Genomic DNA, 25,809 nt, shown 5'->3' on the forward strand with positions numbered 1-25,809 from the left:
TTATTCTAACTGGGTTATCTTCTATCTCTTTATTTACAAGATAGATACATGTAAAAGAAAATTGTGACAATGCTAAGTGTAGATTCCAGTAGGGAAATATATGCATTACAGTTATCATGGAAACATGAATATTATTCATATGGAAATTGATGATTTTATGTATAAAGATTGCAACACCTCAAAATGGTCTTGAAATTAATGACGATACACCAGAATAATGTCAAGAAATGCATATATGATGATCTGTACCATGCAATTAATATTCATTGGTGATCAGTACTATACTAACTAGGTAGCTCATGTAGGACCGATCCACATGAATTCAAGCAATTATTGAATTGGTAAATTCATTTTTTCCTGCATCTACATGAATCGTTGTGAAATTTAAAGTCAATAATTTAGCATAACGAATATAAAAATACTTACTCTAGATTTTTTCAGCATGAATGGAAAGAGAGACTCACAACAGTCTCTATTGAAGATGAAGTTAGATGATCATCTAAAAAAATTAAAAATTGAGTTAGATATATAATAAACCGAGATAAATAGATATTAAAAAAATATTTCAAGTTTCAAACTTACCTTCAAAGTCCATTGATTATACGTATTCTTCTAACGCCCGGATGTCGACATGTTTAGTCCTTAACCAATTTTGAGTGCAAATGCGGACTTCGATAGTCTTTGGAGACAATGAACTCCTAAAAGGATCCAAGATGAGTCATCTAGTACTAAATACGGACTCTGAGGTAACAATGGAAATGAGGGTGGCTAACACATCACGTGCTTCCTCAGCAAGGATAGGTTAATTGATGGCATTAACTCTCTACCAATCCAAAACATCAAAACTGAGTGATTTTTGTGCACACACCTCCGATAGATCTAGTTCTAATCTAAACTCTATAAACCCTTGCTCCTGAAGATATTTTTCTAACATGATATCAAATTTAGTTGAGGTAGTAGTAGAAGTAGAAGTAGTGCTTGACCTCCCTTGAGCCACATTAGAACTCCCCTACTACCCACACGAAATTTGTTATACTGCTCAATCAAGCAGCTTAACAAGAGTTTAACCTTGACCTCTATTCTATCCGTCAACTTATCCCTTTTGCATTGTTTCAACCAAAATTTCATTACTATCGTTTTATATCGTGGATCAAGCACAAAAGCAACATATATCATCAAGTTGAACCTATTTGTTCTACACCAATACTTTTTATACTACTTTTCATATTTATACCCATAGTCCTAGTGATAATATCATGACTATTGCATATATTATTTAATGTATCTTCAATTGTGCAGAGTTCTTGGGAGTATACATTAGCCATCAGATACAAAGAACCAGAAATGTTCAATGTAACATAATAAAATATTTTCAGCAACTCTACAAAAATATATGTTTTTTTCCAATCATCAACAATGGGGTTCACGAATTCACTATCCACACACATACAATAGTGTTCAAAGGCTTGTTTGTGTTTTTAAGCGGTACTCAACATCAAATATGTGGAGTTCTATCTATAGAAACATCCAAACAAATCATCCTATTACTAATATTTTCCTTTAGTGCACAAGTCTTGAACTTGGCAAACCTTGATGGTGAAGACTTCATATATCTGACGGCATCTCTAATCCTTGTTACAAACTCATAAATATCTCTCAAACCGTCCATAACAATCAAATTCAATATATGGGTAGCACACTGCATGTGAAGAAACTCACCACCTAATATGGTACAATCACTATCCTTTATTCTCATCCTCGTGTAATAAACAACAATATCATTAAAAGAGGCGTTGTCAACTGTGATGGTCAAGATCTTATTAATCTCCCAATCATGCAACCCAAGTCTAAAACCCTCCGAATAGTTTCACCCCTATGGTTGGGAATTTGGCAAAACTTTATTATTTTTTTGTGCAATTTCTAGTTGCAATCAATAAAATGTGCAGTAATGCACATGTAGTTCATATTTTGTACTGATGTCCAGGTATCGGTGGTTAGTTAGATTCTCTGACCATCCAACAATTTTTTTAGTTGTATCTTCTCTTCATTATACAGTTTAATACAATCCATTTTTAAAGTGATTCGGGATAACAAAGTAAATCGAGGCTCTAAATCAGCCACAAACTTAACAAACCCTTTGTTCTCCACTAGCCCAAAAGGCAATTCACACCTAATGAAAAACTTAGCGATTGACATCCTAAATTTTTCTGCATCATAGTTCAGTAGATTTTGTGGGCTACACACTATTCCCTCCGCATCCCTCTTAACACTAGATGATTGACTTTTTTCAACTCCTTTAAATCTAAAAGAGGAAGCTTTACATGCATTCTGGAGGTGGTGTATTATAGATGAAGTGTCATTCTTGTAGTGGCAACTGTATAGCTCATCGCAATAATTGCACTGAGCTTTTGAGTTTTTATAGTATTCCCAAACTATCGATTGGTTACTAGGTGTTATTTTTATTGCTTGGGTAAAGGTGGGGATGGAATGGGGAGGCTGTTATGTATATGTGGATGAAAGGGTTGGAAGACTTCCATGCTCCTCCATATCCACTAGAATAGACGAGGAGTCACTACCAACTCCTTAGGTTGTACTGACATTACAACTCACATAATCTTCTCCTATTTGTTATTGAGTAATAAAAATCACTAAACACAATATAATAAATAATCAAACACTAATAATCAAACACTAATAAATAATCAAACACTAATAATAAGATATAACAAAATATAACAGAACTTACAAATCATCAAATACCTTTCTGACCATAACACCAAACCACCATACAAATTCAGCATCTAGACTGTCAAATAATGCTCTCATTATGCTAACAATGCTCACAATCTATAGATTAGTCTTTGCTTCCGACCCAATCCAACCCAACATGGATCCCCACCCCAGACCACAATTACAAGTCTACAAGCGTCAAGCAGAAAGCAAATTTGAAATTAACAAGAACACAATCCAGAATGAAACAAAACCCTCTAAATGGTTTCGAAGTATTTGTTTAGTATTTATTTTTCATACCACAATCACGAGCATATATCTTTGCAAACAATACCCAAAATGAAACAAAACCCTTTAAACAATCACTAACCCAAAATGAAAAAAAACCCTCTAAATAGTTTCGGGGTAATTGTTCAGTATTTATTTTTCATACCACAATCACGAGCATCTATCTTTGCAAACTCAATACGCAAAATGAAATAAAACCCTCTAAACAATCACTAAGCTAAAATGAAACAAAACCCTCTAAACAGTCGCATACCTCACACAAAACTAACCCAACACAGACCTAAATTGGAACGAGAGAGATGATGGGGTCATGAGAAAATGCCTCAAGCATTTGCAAATTCAGTCATGAAATTTGAGCATAAAAAGTTAAAAATAGACCCAAATCAGAATAAAAAGAAGAGGACAAACCTTGGAGTCACAAGGATGACGACGACTTGGTGACGACGATGGTGGGGTCACAAGGATGATGGGGTTTCTTTGATCGGCAATTCGACACTGAAGAGGGAGGCTAGGGTTCCTTCGCAGAATTTGGGAGAGAGAGAGAGAGAGAGAGAGAGAGAGAGAGAAGGCTGAAGAGGGGGGGTGATACGGGAATGGCAAGGTTTTTAACCCTTGTGGCAAAATGACGCCATTTTGGTTCATCAAAATGGCGTCGTTTTGATATTGTGTTTGATTTACAAAAAAATACAGGTACCAGGTTTAAAATCCAGAACCCGAGTTCTAAACCTGGTACTCGGCCTGGGTTGACACAGGTTTTGCAACACGAGTACTGGCTAGGATATGATCCTGGCCAGAACCCTAAACCGGAACTCGGTTTCCTAGGTTCCAGAGTGGGCCGGGAAAAAACTTAGCCCGGATGAACATTTAAGGATAATAGATGATGGAAATGGTAGCGATGGATCACTTGCATGTTTGGAGGCTTTTTGGTTTTGACTAAGGGTGCATGAGATCGATGCGTAGTTGTGGTGAGTGTGTATGCATTTCAGAGAATAACTAGAATTTTCTAGTTATTTTTCTCTCATTGAGTGTGATCGTGCTCCATTTTTGAGATAGAGTGATTGTGATTCAACCACTGGAGTTCTAGGTGAAAAGCTAATGTTTGAAAATCGTCAGAGGTTCTTGCTGCTACTACGGTGGAGACATCTGGTCAAGTAAGAGTGTCAATTAACAAAGATTTTGTAATTGAAACTTGCTTGTAACTAATTTTCAAATAATAAAATTAACTATTCTGAGTTTGGTTGTCACGTAAGGTTTTACCTTTAAAAAGTTCTTTAAAGGGTTTTCCTTCGTTACCAATTTTGGTGTTATGCAATTTATTTATTCTATGTTATTGGTTTATTATTAAATAATTGCATAGTTAACGACTAATCAATTTGTTGAGTGAATTGGTAGATATTTGTATTATGCTATAAGGACATTTGGGTAATTTCACTTCATACTCTTTTCATATATATTTTTGGTTGCAGTTGACTTGGAAGGAACTTTGGAGGGGGTGTTCTAGGGCAGTAAGGAATGTTTTGGGTACATCAGGGACAAACATTTTATCCATTTGTAACATGTCATGCAATCCTACTAAATCAACTAGTATTACAATACTGTTTTGCCGCATTATAGATCAAAGTAATGATCCAAACTTGTGTTACCTATGGTGTTGAGTAATGCCGCGTGGAAGGTAAGGGATGGTCGTGTCTTTTTTTGGAGGGATAACTGGTTGTCATCAGGTGCTATTATAGACTCTTATGAGATCTCGGATCTTCCTCTTCTCACAATAAGGGAGTGTCGCATTCATAATGGGTGGGATGTGGACCTTCTCAGATGACTGGTGGGGGAATCCAAACTTGAGGAAATCTTGACATCTTTAGGTGAACATAAAGATGGGGCAGATATTCTGATTTGGAAACTGAGTTTAGATGGTATTTTTTCTTCGAAGTTGGCTTGGGAATGTATTCATGTTAGGGCCCCAAAAACAGAATGGCCTCATTGGATTTGGCATTCTGCGCTACCAAAGAAGAATTCAGCTACAATGTGGAAGGCTTTGAATTTTTGCCTAAGTGTGGATGTGCGTATTAAAGAGTTGGGCATTCCAATGGTTTCTAAATGTGAATGTTGTGTACGGGGTTGTCTGGAAAATCAAGATCATGTCCTGCTCACAGGTACTTTAGCAGCAAAAATTTGGCGCAGAGCGTCTTTGTGTTTGGGGATGCCTTATGACCCATCCAGACCTTGGAAGAATACTATGGAGGTTTGGTTTCGATGGGCCTCACATTATCCCAAAAAAGTACGTTTCTTGGTTTGATTCCTATTATTTTAATGTGTTCTCTTTGGGTGTGGCGGTTTAAGGCTCGTATGGAAGGGAAACATGGTTCTATGCAGTCGTTGTGGAGTGCGATCAAAGCGGCAATTGCATGGGTAGGATTACGTCTGAGGGCAAGTAAAAACTTGGATAATGGTGATGTAAAACTCCAATCCCGATGGTCCAGAGAGTTAGTTTTTAATACTTAATATCAACTTCAATAACACAACTATAAAATCCAGAAAACTCATAAAATGTTAATCCATTTAATTAACCCAAATATCTATGTTTCTTCATGGGGACAACAAAGAAATTCTTAATAACATAAATTAAAAAATCTCCAAAAACTCGAAAATATCCTTAATTCATCAAATAAAAAATAACAAAAAATAAATCAATATACTAACTACGACTCTCAAATAAGCACTTGTACACTCAAACACTTATTCCACTACAAGCATCACATCTGGCTAAAACTTCCTACTCTTGTTCTCCAGCTGAACCCTCAAACTTATCTGAAAAATATATGGAGATAAGGGATGAGTTATCAACAACTCAGTAAGCAGAGGACATATACTAGTGTGTAAACATGAGCCTTTACAGAGTTTAGAATGCAGAACAAAATATTTTATTCAGAATGCAGAATCAGAATATTTGCTTTCAAAATGCAGTGTTAGAACATATTATCAAAAATATCAGAGTGAAAGTTCAAAAATATTCATAATTAAAATCCCTTTGGCATAGTATAAACTGAAACATCACATCACATCTTATCTTATCATATCAGAACAGATACCATGTTTAATCCCCATGGTAGGGTTGTTCAAAGATCTAACCGAGCAGAAACAAAATGTGAATCTTCCCCTTATTCATTATCAGAGCTCCAAGTGTGTACATAGGAAAGACCACGTAAAAAACCACTTTGTTTCCAAAGTAGGTGCACCAGAAACAGAAAAGTTGGTACCAACCCGAACAGATGCCACAGTTTTACACTCGTGGTAAGGTCATAACGGAACAGAAACAAAATGTTATGCTAGAAGTTTTCAGAAATCATATCATATCATATTAGAGTACAAAACATCTTCAAAACAGAACAAAATCAGACTACAAAAATGTAATTTATGCACAAAATTTCATATTCGCTCTCTTTTGCACAATTCAGAAACAGAATGTCAAAAATAAGCTCATGTCTACACCAGTTATGACAGAAAATACTTTCTTCTTAAACATAATCTCATGAGTAATGCGTAACAAATAACTGAGCTAGTTCAAATTTCTTTTCATAACCAAATATGTATATTTTTCAAAAAATCAACCTCAGCTAATTTTATTTTAATGCAAAGTCTAGCATAGGAACCCCACTTACCTGGACTTCTTAGTTTTTTCAGAATTTTCCTAAAAGAACAATAATTAATCGCCACCTATAACATAATAATGCAATTTTCATAAATTTTCAATTGAATATATATTTCAATATTTAAGGCTAAAATGCTAAAATAACTATTTTAATTTTTCAAAAACCTAACTTCACGTAATCCTAAAATATCGCCACATTTCTTAAATTCATCAATGTCCCAATATTCAGTCCGAACAAAACACAAAATTTAACTTATTTACTTATGAGATTAAATTATTAAATAATAAAATTGTATAACATAATTATATAAAAAAAACTATTAAAGTAGACAAAGCAAAAATACCATTTAATTAAAATAGACTTAATTAGTCTCTCTTTAAAGAGTTCAAAATAAAAGTCTTGCACTACATTGTACTTCTAAAAATATATTAAAAAATATAATAATACTAATACCATATTACAAATCTTTATTATTATCATTATAAAATCATGTATTTTCCTAAGTAAAATTAAACCATGACCATTTATTAAAAACATAACCTATTTAAACCAAACCCAAAATAACTAAAATAATTTCTGTAAAAATAAAATCTAGCCCATAGTAATTTTAAAACACAAAACCATCTGAAATAAGTCCAACACAAGTTAAGCCTGTGGGCCTTAATGGAAAACTTGTAATATTGAAATTCTTTTTTTATTTTTCTTCTTCTTCTTCTTGTATCAGTCTTACATAAACTAGATTTTCTCCAAAGTTGTGCTACGAATACTCACTGGAAGAGAGCAAGTTTCAACGGATGAAGAGCTGGGTGGTGATCGGGACGAAGCGCTGAGAGAGAGAGAGAGATACACGGTGAGGAGATGGAGAGTGAGGGAGAGACAGAGAAAGACTGAGAGAAAAGAGAAAAAATAAAAAGAAACGACGTGGGCTCACCAGGGCCTGAGGCAGCGTGCGGTGGACTAGGGTGACGGAAAGTCTTCGCCGACAGTTTCTGTATACACTTGCTGTGGCTGATGGCAGTGAGAAGGAGCTGAGGATGGTAAGTGGTGGCTCTGTTTCGGTGTGGGAAGAACAAAGGACAACGGGTGGTGGCTTTCCATTCGGGGCTAGTGTCTTCCATTGTGCAAGGGCCAATCGTGTGGGTTGCGGCGTGGAAGAAAATCAAGGGTGGTGGTAGTGGTTCACGGTGGCCTAGTTTATGGGTGCAAAGTTCACAAGTGCTGAGCCGAGAACGTGGAGAGGCAGTGGTACATGATTTTGTTTTTTTTTTCCTGGTGGACGGCCAAGCAAGGCAGTGTGCACGGAAGGGATGGCTTCGAAGGAGTGTAGTTTAGGGTTTTCTTTTTATGCAGGGGTGAGCGTAGAATAAATAGGCCTTTAAAGAAAACCCTAGATATAAATAAAAAATAAAAAATAAAAACGTGCAAGGGAGGGGAAATGTGCCAAACTGATCCTATAGTTGGTTTTCAATGATTAAAACAAATGGGTGTAGGCTTGGGTATTGGACTTTTTCTTGAATCATTGATCACGACTCAATTTCTAAAAAAAATAATTCCACTAGTCCAAAAATAATTCGGGCTTGATTGGGTCCGGGTGTTACAGGTGACGCTAGAATATTGGAGGCCTTCTCAATTCCGGTTAAAGCTCCTTTACGTAAGTCGGTTTGTTTGGTAAAGTGGTGTAAGCCAAATAGGGGGTGATTTAAGTTGAATGTTGACAAGAGTTCGTTGGCAATCCAGGTTGCATGGGGTCGGGGGGTGTTATTCGGGATGATCGGGACTATTTGAGGTTGGCTTTTGCTAAGGAGTTGGCTCATGGCTGTAATAACGAAGCGGAACTATTAGCTCTTTATTATGGGCTGAAACACTGCAAGGAGTTGGGTTTGCAAAGAATTGAGATTGAGCTTGACTCTTTGCTTGTATTTAACTAGTTGGCAAAAGGGAGATGTGGCATGTGGTATCTTGAAGACTATTGGGATGAAATCCAAGAGGTCTTGTCGAGTTTGCAAGTCAAAATCAACCATGTTTGTATAGAAGGAAATCTAGGAGCTGATTTTCCTGCTCGTATGGCTTCAAATCATCAGTCTGATACGTGGATAAATTTTGATGATGTTCTATAGAAGCTCAAAGGTATTTTACAGATGGATAGATTATGTCTTCTTTCTTTGAGGTCTTAGGTCTTCAGAATAAGCTGCGTCTTCGCTAATTTGCATTCACGCTGCATTCATGTTAGTCAGCTGTGTTTGCATTCACGATGATTTACATCACGTTGATTACACGTTTGGCTTAGGCTTGTTAGAATTTGTTTTGATTTTGGCTTATTTTGACACTTGTTTTTGGGTTAGTTTATAACGTTTTATCCTATAAGCTTCCAAGTGTAATAATGTTACTATGATTTTCCTCCGTCATAAGTGAGGGTTTATTAATAAACTTGGGACAGGGCCACTATAAGTGTGGCTATCGGTTCTTTTTAAAAAAAAGAAAAAAAAATAAAAGAAAAAAAAAGATCCAAACTCTCATGAATGGTCCATTCATATGCAACCATACTAAACTTATTGAATTCACTACAATCTGGAGGCCAAATCAATTTATACTAGTATCCGAAAAACTCGCTTAAACATAATTAATAAAAGAAAAATATACAAAACCCTAATTCACTTCATAATGCAAAGTTAAGACACCTGCGACAGACATGTAAATTTCCCAAAACATACAATTCATTCAAAACGAAAAAAAAAAAAAAAAAAGAGAATAAAAGAAGTTAATACACATCCACAACCATTAGGATCAATAGCCTCCAGTTTGACCCTAATTTGTTGGATGACACGTTGCCAACCAGGCTTACAAGTACACCTATAACTCTTACCACTACAAGAAAAAAGGTTTATTCGTGACTAGGGATTTGCAAAAACAACCATCGATCTCTTAAGAAAATCAGTACCATAACCAATCAGATCAGATTAACACCATGATCACTGTCACTATCATTTTCTTCGATTAAAAGCATCTCAGCTACTTGGCTCATGCTGGGTCTTCTATCTTTCTCTTCCTCTACGCACTGCAGAGCAACTGCTACTAGAGTTTCCATCTTACCCATGTCATAATTGTTTTCTAGTGCTGGATCAACAATCTCTTCAAGCAAGGAAGCCATTGTAGCCGTTCCATTCCTTTTTTCCCTCACCCAAGTAACCAACGTTTTGGGTTCTGCCTCCCCTCCACTATCTATAGCATGGACACCCATTGTTGGTCCCTTTCCTGTCACCATCTCCAATACAACAATTCCATAGCTATAAACATCCACTTTGGAGGTGATAGGAAGATCGAAAACCCACTCTGGAGCCATGTACCCTCGGGTTCCTCTTATTCTTGAGAAGCTTGAATTCTCGAGATTTCTATTTTGTAGCTTAGAGAGCCCAAAATCTGCCACCTTTGGTTGATAGTTAGAGTCTAGGAGTATGTTCTGAGGCTTTACATCACAGTGTAAAACCCACTCTAAGCACTCTTCATGCAGATAAGCTAGGCCTTTCGCTGTACCAGCGGCAATGTCAAACCTCTTCTTCCAGTCAAGTGCATGAGAGGAGAGGTTTTGGGCCAAAGAACCATATTCCATGTACTCGTACACCAAAAGCCTGTGCTTTCCCTCTGCGCAATACCCCCACATCTCAATTAAGTTCATGTGGTTAATCCTTCCAATGATGCTTACTTCTGCTAGAAATTCACCTTCTCCTTGGTTAGGTTCGTTGAGATGCTTGATTGCTACAGCTCGCTTATCAGGCAATACCCCTTTGTATACTATTCCTCCCGCACCTCTTCCAATCTCCTCTTTAAAACCTTTTGTTGCCTTCTTGAGCTCAGCATAGGTAAATCTTCTGAACCCAGTGACAGCAAAAAGATATCCTTGCTTGTCTGCACCTGAACCTTGATAGGTTCTACTCAATAGACACCACACCAAAAAGATACAGATGATTTCAAATCCGCCTACTCCACATGCAAACCAGAGCATGAATTTCACTATCCCATTTGCACGACTTTTATAATAAGTTCTGTCTAGTTGCACTGTACCTTTACTTGAGCAAACCAGGTTGAAATCTTGTACAAACTTTGCGAAGGAGAAGATATTGCGTTCAGGCAATCTCAAATAGAGGTCACCAATGAAATTTGGGGAACGATATCCATTAAGCAACAACGTCTTGGGGTAGCAGTTTGAAGAACCACCTTTCTTTGAGAAGGTGAATTGGAACCCTTTGCAATTGCACATTTGCAAACATAAATTCTTACATCGATCCAACGTGTAATTAGGGAAGAACCCATAATCATAACCGAAGAACTCAACACGGGGTAACAGTAGAAAGCCAGACTCATTTCTATTGCAAGAAAGATGAAAGTTGGGTTCGCACCCGTAAGACCAATCCGTGACATTTTTCATCTTAAATCCTGGGAGGCAAGAACATTTCCTATCAGAACCAACAATATAGCTGCACAGACTGTTAGCTCCACAAATACCATAAATATTGCAAGGTCTCTGAATGGCCTGCCAGGACACAACCCACTTCTCCCCCACCTCGTCCCAGCTGTACAATCGAACATCACCATCGTAATCAATTTTTAGTCTTCTATGAAGCTCCAACCCATAGTCTGCTGCCATGAAAGTAAAATCATCAGAAGAACTGAAGTTCCCGAATGTATCAAGCACTGCGATCCTACTACTGTTGTACGTGGACCTTTTGGCTTCCCAGCTCACGAGCGACGGGTCTGGCCAGTATATGCTGGAAACATCAAGACCGTCATAAAGAAGGCGGAGGAGGTTGTCATTATCGAAAAAGAGCTTGTAAAAACCAGAGGAATAGTTGGTCTGGCTTCTAGAGGATATGAGCCTTGTGTTCTTAGTGAGCAGTTGTTGGGGAAGAAGGGTGTCTGTTGGGAAATCAAAGCTTTCCCATAAAGTAACACCTTGCATGTTCTGCAGGACAAGATTACCGGTGTTGTAGAGAGATAAGTGTACTGAGGAGAGTGACTGAGTATTTGTGGCCCAAACTGTGAACTTCCCAGCGTCGGTTAAGATAAGATTTCCATTTTTGAGGAGAGAGAGCTTGGAGCTCCTTCCATTAACTGGCTGATCACGGTTTGCCATCCAAATTACAGTCTGGTTCTTGCCACGGGATGGCTTATTATTAAACCATATGGCATAGCAATAGGCATTATCACCCACAGAATAAAAGCCAGCAGAGAAAACTTCATTAGCTGATTTCAGAATGTCTTTCGATTTTTCAACCGAGAGGGATGTGCCTTCATGAATATTATCCAAGCTTGAAGATGAGAACGGGAGAGAAAATGACAAAGACAATAGAAGGAACAAAACTGGCGAAGCCATGGTATCCAGACCTTGGCTACCAACCTTGGCAACTACTGCTATAAAAACTTGCTTGAAACGAATATATAGGATGTGGTGTGCATGTGGATATATATAAAACTGAGGGAAAGAATGAAACGTTGGTCGGGTTGGAGAAAAATGAAGGGAAATGAAAAGCAGGTCAGTGGCTCTTTTTCTTAGATAACTTTAATGAAAATAATTTATGTGTATCAAAGCAGGTCTCCAGGTCGCCCCCCCGCCCCCCCCCCCCCCCCCCCCCCCCCCCCCCCCCCCCCGGCGCCCGCGGGCAAGTCCCCTTTTTCCAAGGATGCGTCAGATAATATAAGATAAATTAATAATATTATTGTTTTAAAATTTAAAAAGATTTAATTGTTTATTATATTTTATATAAAAATTAAAAAAAAATTGTAATGAATTTAGATGAGTTGATATAAAAATAGTTTCAATTTATCTAAACTCATTACAATTTTTTTTAATTTTCATATAAAATATAATAAATAATTCTATTTTTTAAAATTTTAAAATAATAATAATATTAAAAAATAATATTTTATTAAACTTTTAACTTTCATGATATAGTATTAACTCACTGTTAAAACCTCGCAGTCTTTCCTTCATATTAAGAAGTTTGAATCACAGGTTCGGTACTAATTGGATTTGAAACGCTGGCGCACGACTTGGGTTTTGCGATCTAGTCGAGACTTATGTTGGTCTAAGGATTCTAATTTAAAATGAGACCTACATATATAACATCGTGGATTATAAATGTGATATATTAGTTATTTTCCTATTTTGATAAAATGTGTATTTAGGTAAAAAGTGTAAAATCACCGCTCACCACATGTCCCCTAAAAAAGTTTCACATCCTCATTTATTTTTACAAATAAAATGAAATGAGTTAAAATTAAAGTTAAAATATTATCATAATATATTTTTATATAAAAATTTAAAAAAATTTAATTGTTTATTTTATTTCGTATAGAAACTTGAAAAAATTATAATGATTAGATAAGATGAGATGAGATGAGTTAAGAGGAGATGTGAAAACAAACGAGGCAGCGGGTTTTAAATTCAAGACCTCTACTATGATATTATGTAAAATTGCTACTTATTTTAATAGTTTAAACTGATTAAAAGAGATAGATTTTACTTCTTGCATTATATTCTTAACAACAAAGAATAAAGGACAATAAAAAAAAAAAAAAAGAAGAAACGAGGAGTACTTCAAAAATCCCTGCAGATAAATCTCAACAAAAATTTCATCAGCTTGATCAATGTGGACAACTAATGATCATTAAAGTGTTAAAAGCTACTATTGTTTTCGTACTACAGTCTACAGATAACGTTTCAACTTTGATTAGAATATGTTAATGATCTATTTCTCAAGGAAAAGTCATGACAAATAAGTCTGGGGAGTCTCTAATTACAGCTTCTTAAAGAATTAAATCAAATGCCAACATTAACCACGAGTACTAGCTCGTCCCAAATAAACAAATTAGGCTTCCGAATGAAAACCAAGAAATGCCATGTACTATTCAGCACCAACATAAAAACAAGAAGAGAAAAACACAACCATGTTTACAAGCAAACAAGGAAAAAGGACTATTGCCGATCAGAGATTAACAGCATGATCACTTTGACTATCATTTTCTTGACGCAAAAGCATCTCAGCTGTATATTTGGCTCGTGATGGGTCTAATTGCGTCTTTTTGTTCCTCTCCGCATTGTAGGGCAAGTACTGCTACCAAAGTTTCCATCTTACCCATCTCAATCTTGGAAAAGAAATGAATGGAGAAATGAAGAGCGGGTAAATGGTCGTGACGAAGAGTCTAAAGAAGAGCTAGAAAGTCTATTTCTTTTAAGATTATATATTTGGATTCCAATCCGAGAACTCAAGTATACCCAGACCAAAATACGGGTTTTAAATTCGAGCTGAAACAGGATGAATCTAGATTTTAAATCCGAAACTCCCTTTTTTCTTTTCATTAATTACAATCATAATTTTATGGAATGAAGATTAGTTTTGAGTAATAAAGTAAGTTCCAATTAATGACTAAGAGCATTTTCTTGGGTATACTGCAGACAATACGCAATGCATGTAAAAGGAAATGGGACTTATGAGGATGCAGTACTAACTCGTGTGATTGTAACGAGGGCCGAGAGGGACCTGAGGTCCTTAAGGACGTCAAGGAGCTTTACTAGTCTTTGTAACGAGGTTCTGGTCTTGATTTGTTCTACGCCGGAACCTGACGGGCTGGAAAAAAATCCAATCTGGATGAATATTTTTCTAATTTCTTCCTTAATTCTTGAAATCGAATGTCGTCTCATTCTAATGAGTATACGTATTCTTCCACTAAATTATAAAGAGATCAAATTTTGATTTCTAAATATGATTGTAATTATAAAGATTTCTAAATATCAAATCTTTTAGCTAGTTTTGATTTATAAAAAAGGGTAGTCATAGGGTTATTACTCTATTACTATTCATTTACTACTAATATATATTTGAATTTTTTTTTATCATTTTTTAAAATATTTTTTTTAACATTATTAATCACTAAAAAAATTAAAAAATATATAATTTTACTAATAATCACTTCTTTAATTATTAAGTAAAATAAAAAAAATTAAAAAAAAAAAAATCAGTAGTAAAAAATTAATAATCCAATGATTCTCCTTTAAAAAAATAATACCTTCCAAGAAACGAAAAGCAGGTCAATGGCTCTTCTCTCTAGGAGAAGTTTTTCTCCCTAGGAGAAGTTTAATGAAAATAATTTATGTGGATCAGAGCAGATCTCCTGCCTGTCGGTCAAGAAGAGCGTGTCCGTCGGAGTCTTGGACCCCCCAAAATAAGTTATACTTTTCCAATAATACATTAAAGTCAAGTAAAAACACGTTCCCCTCTTTCAAGGATACACGATCCCATTTATGGCAGGTTTGGAGAGTAATGTGGGAATTTTTAATTTTAAATAAAAGTTTAAAATATTAATTTTTAATATTATTATTATTTTAAAATTTAAAAAAATTGATTTAAATTTTAAATAAAATTAAACTATTTATTGTATTTTATGTAAAAATTAAAAAAATTATAAAAATTAAAAAAATTATAATAATGAAATAATATGAGATAATTTTATACTGTCTTATTTATATTCTTTTCGCACATTACATTCAGTCTTTCCTTCGCGTTGAGATGTTTGAATCACAGGTGCAGTACTAATTGGGTTTGAAACACAGGTGCACGGCTTAGGCTTTGCCACCTAGTCGAGACTTATGTTGTGGAAGGATTCTAATTGAAAAAATTTATCGACTCAAGGATCAAATGAGACCTATATATATAACGTCGTGGAATATTATAAATTATGGTATATTAGTTATTTTCCTTTTTTGATTATAAATCTGGTATAATATTTATTTTCCTATTTTGATTATAAATGTGTGTGAGTCAGGCTTGGGCCAGGAATCCAAATTTTTTTGGGTCTACTGTTGACAATACGCAATGCAATAAAAGGAAATGACACTGATGAGGATGCACCGACTCGTGTGATTGTAAGGTGTTATGGTCAAGCTCTGATGGGTTAGAAGGCGCAGATCCAGAGTAGGCGAAGGTGGAAGAAGCAGTAGGAAGTGTCAGGCAGAACTGAGAAGTGCCGAAGTGAAGTCTCTAGAGTTATGAAGCTAAGACTGATGCGGTGCCGTTTTATTGCCAGCCATACGGTGCCGTTCTACCTAGAATAAAACTAGGCGTTTTGCTTTAAGTTTTCTTGTTATGCGTTTTGTAATAAAATGTGGTCCACGTCTCTTTTATTTGGTAAGTTCTAGAAGCAGTTTGTTAAGGGTCAAGCGTGTCTTTTCTGTCAAATTCCGTTAGGATGATGGCTGTAAAGGGGGTGCAGGGGCTGGGTAGTGGGCATTCGGACAAACATTGAGCAGTACTGTAGTTGTTTATTTGGAGGAATTGGGACCTCGAATCCCCAAGGCGTGACCACCTTTTTCATCTTCTTCATCTTGCTATTTTTCAGTTCTTCATTTTTAGAAACAGTTCATATGCAAACTGCCATAAATCATAGCGTTTACAGACCATCAATCCACCATCCTTACTTACATCTTACCCAGACTCAACAACACCCTAACAAATTGGTATCAGTGACCACCGATCCAATGGCTGAGGGAACACGGTCCAACCAACAATAAGAGCTTCTGCAACAACAGCTAGACACCTATGAAGAGCAGCTCCAGGAAATCCGGGAAAGACTTGGTCAAATGGCTGATATGATGAGGACTGTTGTGGCCAACCAGAATCATCAACGGGAGCAGGATAATGAACAGGAGCTTGAACTTCATGATGGACGGAGGAACTTTCACAGGGGAGTCTGCATGGAGTTTCCAAACTTTGACGACGGAAATCCTGCAGCATGGGTATTTAAAGCACATCATTATTTTGAATATCACCAAACACCATCTGCACAATGACTATTAATGGCATCCTATCACATGAATAGTGAGGTCCTGATTTGGTATCAAGATGCACTTGAGAGTGCTCTCTTTAATAACTGGGAAACATTCACTCGGGCGATACAAATACGCTTTGGCCCTACAGCGTATGATGACTCCATGGAAGCGTTAACACGCTTAAAACAAACCACCACAGTAGCTGCTTATAAGGCTCAATTTGAGTCTTTGTCTAATAGGTTAAGAGGCCTTCCTGATCATCATAAATTAAGCTGTTTTCTAAGCAGCTTAAAGGATGAAATCCGCCTCCCTATTTGGATGCTTAGTCCTATTAACTTGAACGCAGCCTTTGAATTAGCAAAAATCCAAGAGGAATACTTACTGAGTACTAGAAAACCATGGAGATCATCGGGTGATTCACATCAGTTTGCTCATAAGGAAGGGGGTAATTTTCGTGGACAGCATAGTGATAACTCTAAAGCATTAGTTCCTTATACACCAACAAAGAAAGTATCATTGATCCAAATGGATGAGAAACGACGAAAGGGCCTATGTTACCATTACGAAGAAAAATGGAATCCTACTCATGTTTGCAAGCAACCTAAGCTCTATTTACTTCAAGGAGAAGAAGTGACTACTGCTGACAAAGTAGAAGAAGAATTTTATGATTCTAAAGACATCGATGATAAGGGAGATCCTAACTCAGATGCTGCCCCTGAAATTTCACTCTATGCAATAGCAGGAACCGCAAATGCTAACACCATGCATTTGGCTGGACGGATCAAGGGTATTTCAGTGGTGGTATTGGTTGATTCGGGGAGTACCCATAACTTCCTAGACTCATCCATTGCCAAACAAGCTAAGCTTCAAGTGGAGGGATGGACACAACTTTCAGTTCGTGTAGCTAATGGGGAAATTATCAAAAGCACGGGTCTATGCAGCAAGTTGGATTTGTTAGTGCAAGGTAACAAGTTTTCCTCTTCATTTTTTCTGTTATCATTGGGTGGTTGTGATGTTGTAATGGGAGTACAGTGGCTTAAAACTTTGGGCCTGATTATGTGGGATTTCTCAAAACTGTTCATGAAATTTTTCTGGGAAGGCAAGAATGTTTGCCTCTGGGGTATTCTACTTAGCACTTTGTCGTTTGAAGGAAGTTCTAAATGGTTGAAAATTGAAGTGACTAAGGGCAGGGGGTTATTCTTACAATTATTGTCTGAAAATTATGAGAAATCTCAAGTTAAGCTAAGAGGAGACTTACAAGCAGTGCTGGGCAGATTTTCTACAGTATTTGAAGAGCCTAAGGGTCTTCCACCCTCACGGCTACAAGATCATAAAATAATTTTAAAAGAAGGAACCCCACCAATTTCTACTCGACCCTACTATTACCCCCATTACCAAAGTCAAAATTGAAAAAATAGTAAAGGACCTTTTGAATTCAGGAGTCATAAGGTTGAGTTCCAGCCCTTTTTCTTCATCCGTTCTGTTAGTCCGCAATGCGGTTGGAAGTTGGAGATTGTGTGTTGACTATAGGGCTTTAAACCAGCATACGGTAAATGATAAATTTCCAATACCAGTCATAGATGAACTGCTGGATGAGTTGTTTGGTGCTGTGGTGTTTTCAAAATTAGATTTACGATCCGGTTATCACCAGATTCGTGTAGTACCAGATGATGTTGCAAAAATAGCGTCTTGCACGCACGAAGGACATTACGAGTTCTTAGTAATGCCCTTCGGATTGACCAACGCCCTAGCCACTTTTCAAGGCTTGATGAACGAGGTCTTTAGACCATTTTTGAGGAGGGTTGTCCTTGTATTTTTTGACGACATACTCATTTATAGCAGATTGTGCGAAGATCATTTAGTCCATTTGCAATGGGTTCTTGACTTATTAAAGGAAAACCAGCTATTTGCCAAGCAATCAAAATGTAGTTTTGGGGTCAAGGAAGTTAATTATTTGGGCCATGTTATTTTCGCGGAAGGGGTGAAAACCGATGGTTCAAAGATTAGTTCGATGCTTGAATGGCCTATGCCAAAGAATCTGAAATCCTTAAGAGGGTTTCTTGGACTAACCGGTTACTACCGGAAGTTCATAAAAAACTATGGCATCATTGCAGCACCTCTTACTGCCCTTTTAAAAAAGAATTCTTTCAACTGGTCCAATGAGGCAGCCCAAGCCTTTAGCCACCTAAAAGAGGCAGTTTCACATCCTCCTATTTTAACACTTCCTGATTTTTCTAAGCATTTTACAATTGAATGTGATGCTTGTGGAGTGGGTATGGGTGTTGTTTTAATGCAGGAAAGAAGACCGGTGGCTTATATGAGTAAGGCGTTGAAAGGGAAAGCACTATTGTTGTCCACATATGAAAAAGAACTACTAGCCTTAGTCACGACAGTGCAACAATGGAGGCCTTACTTGTTGGGTCAATCTTTCATTATTAAGACTGACCAACAAGCTTTGAAGTTTTTACTGGAGCAGAAAATAGGCACGACAGCCCAGCAAAAATGGCTTACCAAACTCATGGGGTATGATTTCTCCATTGAATATAAAAAGGGCACGGAGAATAAGGTTGCGGATGCCCTTTCAAGAAGGGATGAAGATAAGGAACAAGGGGAGGGGTATTTAGCCATGGTGCCATTTCCCACACCAGATTGGCTAACTGAATTGAAGCTGAGTTATTCTTCCTCAGCTGCGATGGTGACTTTACTGGACAAGTTGTAGAACAAGTTAGAGGTGCCTAAGGGATACTCTATTCAGCAAGGTATTATTTTGAAGGGGGGTTGTATTGTATTGGTACATGATTATGATTTCAAAAATAAAGTCCTCCACTACATTCATGTTAATCCTCATGCGGGTCATACCGGTTATCTCAAGACATATCAAAGGGCAAAAATGGATTTTTTCTGGCAGGGAATGAAGAGGGACATAAAGAAGATGATTCAAGAATGTGACATTTTCCAAGCAAACAAGACTGAAACTGTGCCTGTTCCTAGGTTATTGCAACCTCTACCCATACCTAGCCAAGCTTGGTCAGACATTGCACTAGACTTTATTGAGGGTTTACCCCTCTCTAATGGATTCAGTGTTATCCTGGTGGTAGTGGACCGCTACACCAAATATGGACTTTTTTTTTAACTTAGCACATCCCTATACGGCACAGCAAGTGGCTCAAACTTTCTTGGATGGGGTATTTAAACTTCATGGTCTACCTAAGACGATTGTTTCAGATCGTGACAGTATTCTTAAGTTCTTTTTGGCAGACTTTATTTACACTCCAGGGGACCACACTGAATTTTAGCTCAGCTTATCATCCTCAGTCGGATGGTCAGACAGAGGCACTCAATAAGTGCCTTGAGACTTATTTAAGGTGTTAAACTGCCACTAAACAGAAGAACTGGAGTCATTGGTTATCTATGGCCGAATGAAGTTACAACATTTCGTATCACACAGCAACCAAACTCTCACCTTTCGAAGCATTATATGGGTATTGTCCTCCGAGACTGTTATCGTACGTACCAGGAACCTCCTCCACTGATGCTGTTGATCAACTGCTGAAGTCTAGAGAAAAGATTAAGGAATTGTTAAAGGAAAATTTAGAGTGGGCTCAGAATCGCATGAAACTGTTTGCTGACCGTAAAAGAACCGAAAGGAACTTAGAAGTGGGTGATTGGGTGTACCTACGCTTGCAACCCTATCGCCAGAAATCAGTAGCCCTCAGCCGGAATCTAAAGCTCTCGCTGCGATTTTCCGGGCCTTTCCAACTGTTGCACAAAATAGGAACAGTGGCATATTGTCTGGACCTACCACCATCATAAAAAATCCACCCGGTATTCCACGTTTCATGTTTGAAGAAAAAGCTAGGGTTTCAGACCCAACCTTTACCAACCTTTCCTCTAGTTGATGAACATGGGGATCTTCAACCTGAACTGGAGACCATAGTAGATCGATGCCTAAAACGGCAAGGGAACAGAGCACTGACCGAGGTACTGGTGAAATGGTCGGGGGCTTCATCCGAGGATAATATGTGGGAATCATTGTGGAAACTTCAAGAACTTTATCCCCACCTTATGGGCAAGGTTCTTTAAGTGGGGGAGAATGTTATGGTCCAGCTCTGGTGGGTTAGAAGGCGCAGATCCAGAGTAGGCGAAGGTGGAAGAAGCAGTAGGAAGTGTTGGGCAGAACTGAGAAGTGCCGAAGTGAAGTCTCTGGAGTTATGAAGCTAAGACTGATGCGTTGCCGTTTTATTGCTAGCCATACGGTGCCGTTCTACCTAGAATAAAACTAGGCATTTTGCTTTAAGTTTCCTTGTTATGTGTTTTGTAATAAAATGTGGTCCACGTCTCTTTTATTTGGTAAGTTCTAGAAGCAGTTTGTTAAGGGTCAAGTGTGTCTTTTCTGTCAAATTCCGTTAGGATGATGGCTGTAAAGGGGGTGCAGGGGCTGAGTAGTGGGCATTCGGACAAACATTGAGCAGTACCGTAGTTGTTTATTTGGAGGAATTGGGACCTCGAATCCCTAAGGCGTTACCACCTTTTTCATCTTCTTCATCTTGCTATTTTTCAGTTCTTCATTTTTACAAACAGTTCATACGCAAACTGCCATAAATCATAGCGTTTACAGACCATCAATCTACCATCCTTACTTACATCTTACCCAGACTCAACAGCACCCTAACATAAGGAGGGCAAAGAGGCACTTGAGGTCTTGAAGGACATCAAGTAGCTTTACTTGTATTACTACCACTACCAGAGGAATAATGCTATCAAGAACATTAGTTTAAGGGTGCAGTAAATAGGAATTGACTATTGAGTCTCTGATCTAAGGCATCAATTGAGAAATTGTACCAATTGGCATGAAATTACGCAAAAAGGTATATATTCAGCATCCAATGCAAAATATTCAAACTGAAAAAATGGGATACCTGGTGTACCCGGGTTTTGCACCTGGAATCGGAATCCGATTTTTCGAGTTCTGGACCATGCCGGAGAAAAACTCGACCCGGATGAATAGTTCTAATTCCTTCCTTAATTCTTGAGATGTCATCTCTTTCTAATGAGGACACGTATTCTTCCACTAAATTATAGAGAGATCAAATTTTGATTTGTAAAGATGAAATGTGAACATAATCTTTTAGCTAGTTTTGATTTATAAAAAAAAATGGGTATGTTTCAAGAAATACTTTTAATAAATATAAAAAATAATATAAAATTATTAAACTATAGGTGGTTTAATTTATGCAATAGGTGGCGGGTTTGGTATAGGGGCCCAAGATTTGAAAAATAAGGGAAATGATACACATAAATCTTTACACACTTACATTTTAAACCAGAGATATATTTATAAAATAATTTATAAAAATAATATTATTTTATAGAATTTTCCTCAATTTAAAATATGGTTGTATAAGGCTCTGTTTAGATACAGAAATACTCTCAACTCATCTCATCATTACAAATTTCTCAAATTCTCAAACAAAATATAATAAACAATTCAACTTCAAAATAATAATAATAATAAATAATATTCCAACAATATTTTACTCTACTCTTTTAAAACTATATCATCTCATTTCACTATTCAAACGAGCCCTAAAAGGTTGTAAAAATAAAGTTATAGTATTGTAAAGACATACATAAACTTGGTGGATGATCATTTAGATTCGACATCATAGAATTCTAGCCAATTAATGTATCAACTATTTCAATTCTTAAATTCATCAATGTATCTCATTAATTTACAACATTAATTTATTTATCACTTTTTCATATTCATTATCTTCCAATGCGTATGAAATGGTGCATTTTGAATCATTTGTAGAACACAAAAATTAGAACTGAATAATATAGAGCTCCTGAAGAGCTAAACTTATATTGCAATCTTTCAATTATCTTGTTACTTCTTTTTAATTTCATGTATTATCAGCTCGATACTCTAACCAACCATTTCGTTCCTTTGCCCTTTGGTAAGACACTTAGGTAACATTTTCTGAACTATAACTTTCTCTTATATAAATATTGATATTTTTTTATTGTGATATAAATTATTTTATAAAATCTCGATATAATTTATCTGATATTAATAGAGTATAATATTATTATATCAATTTGATGAATAATCTTATCTTTTATATATTAGTTTGATTTTAAATACTTTTTCGCATTTAATACTGAATATATTTGTTATAGATCATGTCAAATCTTACAAAACTTGAATTTGTTGCCCTCAAATGTTTCTCACAACAATTATTTCTCATGGGTGATTGATGCTGAGATTTATCTTGATGCAATGAATCTTAGAAATACTATTAAGGAAGGAAATGAAGCATCCTTGAAAGATCGCGCTAAAGCAATGATTTTTTTTTGCCTCCATCTGTATAAAAAAACTAAAAACTACGTCCCCCACCATTGAAAATCTATTAATTCTAATGAATAGTTTAAATGACCCTACCAAAAGCTCATTAACATTGGATGTACCTGAAGTTGCAAGATTATTAGTGAATAAAACTCTACATTACAAAAAAAAAAAAAAAAAAAAAAAACACTTTACAATTAAAATTGTGTAGAGAAAAAGCCACTAACAAGGATATGTTCAAAATGAAATAAATACATATTCATGCCTCCCAATGTGCTCTTACAACAAAGAATATCGAATGTGAAAGCTCACTAGTATTCTAAAATAATATATTGTTTACTAGTGGCTAAAGAAAATAAAGAGCAGCTAATTCAAAATCAACAGTCTCGTTCAACTAGGTCTATTCCAGTCCCTTAAGCGAATCAAATCTCATTTCATCGTAATAAAGGAAATAGTGGTCATGAACATGGACGTAGTAGAAAAAGCTATAGAAATCAAGGGGAGTGTATTCAAATTTTCTCAAAAAGAAATTCTACATACCACCAGAAGTGAAATCACATTGCAATAAAGCACGATGAAAACAAAGATTTGCAGAATTAACCTATAAAGAAATATGAATATAAATATCACATATGTGGTATGAAAGGCATTGGTCACGTGATTGTCGTATATCTAAATATTTGGTTAACCTAAATGAAGCATCTTTAAAAGATAAAGAAAAATGGTTTGAAATGAATTTTCCAACCATAAGGATCTAGTAGATCATCTAACTTATTTTGATAATCTAAATGTGTAATGCCATTCCTTGTGGCTGGACTTTTAACAAATAGTTTTAAAAAATGAGACGATAATTACTGAAATTTTTCAAACCTTTACTTTCCTCTCTAAGATATCAAAGATTATATGGTTAAAGTATAAAACCTGTTTATAAATCTAAAAGAGAGTTTGCAGCGAAATTCATTTAACTAAAATATATAGTGCTTTTACAAAATGTGAGTTCATATATTTAATAAAACCTGCCTAGGCTTCTGTCATATTTTTCCTTTGGCCATGTCCTCCTATTGCTTGGTCCTCATTTCGTTCCTAGGAAGGGCACATAGAAAATAAAATAAGTCAAATACTTAGTAAGCATTACTTTATACTGTGAAAATATACTAACATAGGTTTTCATTTATGGATTTATCATTCCTCTATATATTTTACATAAGATATTTTCTTTCTTTTGAAAGCATTACAAGGTGGGGTTTTTCTTTAAAAAGAGTTTTCATTCCTCAAAAAACATTTCCTACATCTTTTACATTTCTTCATAAAGAACTAAATCATTTCATACATTCAATTAACTCTTATAACTTTCTATTGACCAATACACACTGTTATGCCTCGTGTGTTGGGGTTAGCGGTCTTTTAGACTCAGATTCTGCCCATGGCCACAAGTTAGGAATCCCTTTCAATCGGGGGTAGCACTGGGTGCACTACCAGTACTACTTATCAAGCATCGCAATCTGCCCAGTCTATTGGTACCATTATTCATTCAATCATAGCTGTTATGTAGCTTCATACATTAAAACATTCATTTCATTTCATTTCCTTTCCTTTCATTCATTCCTTCATGTTTTTTCCTTTTATTCATTTCATTTATTAAACCACTTTCTTTCATAAAACATAAAGACAATATGTACTACAGATAACATCCATTTCACACGCTTACAACTATTATTGGTGTGCATAAAAAGGTGTTGCCAAAGAAGGTCATTACATGCATATATTTTAAAATATTATTACTTTAGTATACTTTTATAAAACATCATTTGATTTCTAAGAAAATATTTTCTTTTCTTTCATCGCATAAAAATAGCATTTTTTTTATAACAACATTTCATTTCATTTTTTATAAAGAGAAACATTTCATTTTTATTTTAATATCATTTAGAAAATCTGGAGTATGACCATAGTACTTACCTGAACTCCATGCCATTTTCATTCCATACAGTCCATTTATGTGCATGTCATATGACAACCAACATTCATACATAACCTTACGTCATTCCCTTTTCATTTACACAAGAAACTAAGTCATTAAACTTGAATAAAACTATCATTACTTAAACTTCCTTTACTTCGATTTATGCTATTTTCCAAATCCATCCTACATACATTCCTTCCATTTTACTTGTACAAGTCACCATTCAATATTTGAAACATACCCCTTTTCAATTAATTCTAAGCCTATCTATGAGCCTAAAAGCCCAACTTCATTTCTAACTCATAAAGTGAGCTCCCATTCTTCACTTTAACCTCCAAAGCATCGCTTAACATGGCTTAGAAACTAATCACACTTCACCATAAACTCCAAACTACAAGTACATTACCCTTCCTCCATAGATACACAATCCAAACCCCACATCAACTCAAGTTCCCGTTCACTTCTTCACATATGAACATATAATACAATCCAAACAAACCAAGCATACATATACAATTCACCACACATACACATGTACCATACCTCTTTATCACCTAAGATCCATATACAATCCATCTATGTATCAACTTGTTCTTACAAGCTCCATCCATATATACTACATTCAAAGTACACAAATTTGTCCAATATATGCAACTAATCAATTTACACATGTACCTTACCATGTTTATCACATCAGATCAATATACAATGCATTTCAAGCACTCATTTGTTTTACAAGCTTTATCCATATACAACATGCATAATAACTACAATTATGTCCAACCCTCAAATTGAATCAATTTTAGCTCACTAAACAGCCCATTGGCATCATAAATAACATGACAATACACCAAGATAGCACATAATATAAATATGTCAAAATGCATATCACTCACTCCATTGCAATCCAAACGAACAAGTCACTTCTTCTTAGTTTGTTATAATGAATACATTACATGTATAAACTTGTCCACACTACAATCATCAACATATATACATTGTTTTCCAA

The 25,809-nt window shown here is 36.0% G+C and overlaps 1 protein-coding gene across 1 annotated transcript; it reads right to left on the reverse strand.

Annotated features, from left to right (window-relative positions):
* Nucleotides 1–9,303: 9,303 nt before the first annotated feature.
* Nucleotides 9,304–12,036, reverse strand: LOC121241953 (putative receptor protein kinase ZmPK1). The gene has a single exon (XM_041139813.1). The coding sequence runs from the start codon at nt 12,034–12,036 to the stop codon at nt 9,616–9,618; it is 2,421 nt and encodes an 806-aa protein (XP_040995747.1). The 3' UTR covers nt 9,304–9,615.
* Nucleotides 12,037–25,809: the final 13,773 nt, after the last annotated feature.

The sequence above is a fragment of the Juglans microcarpa x Juglans regia genome, chromosome 8D (assembly GCF_004785595.1).
Source record: "Juglans microcarpa x Juglans regia isolate MS1-56 chromosome 8D, Jm3101_v1.0, whole genome shotgun sequence".
In the NCBI taxonomy this organism is placed as follows: domain Eukaryota; kingdom Viridiplantae; phylum Streptophyta; class Magnoliopsida; order Fagales; family Juglandaceae; genus Juglans; species Juglans microcarpa x Juglans regia.

Excerpts from the sequence above, each read along its gene's own strand:
- LOC121241953 (XM_041139813.1), bottom strand. The coding sequence starts at position 12,036 with ATGGCTTCGCCAGTTTTGTTCCTTCTATTGTCTTTGTCATTTTCTCTC.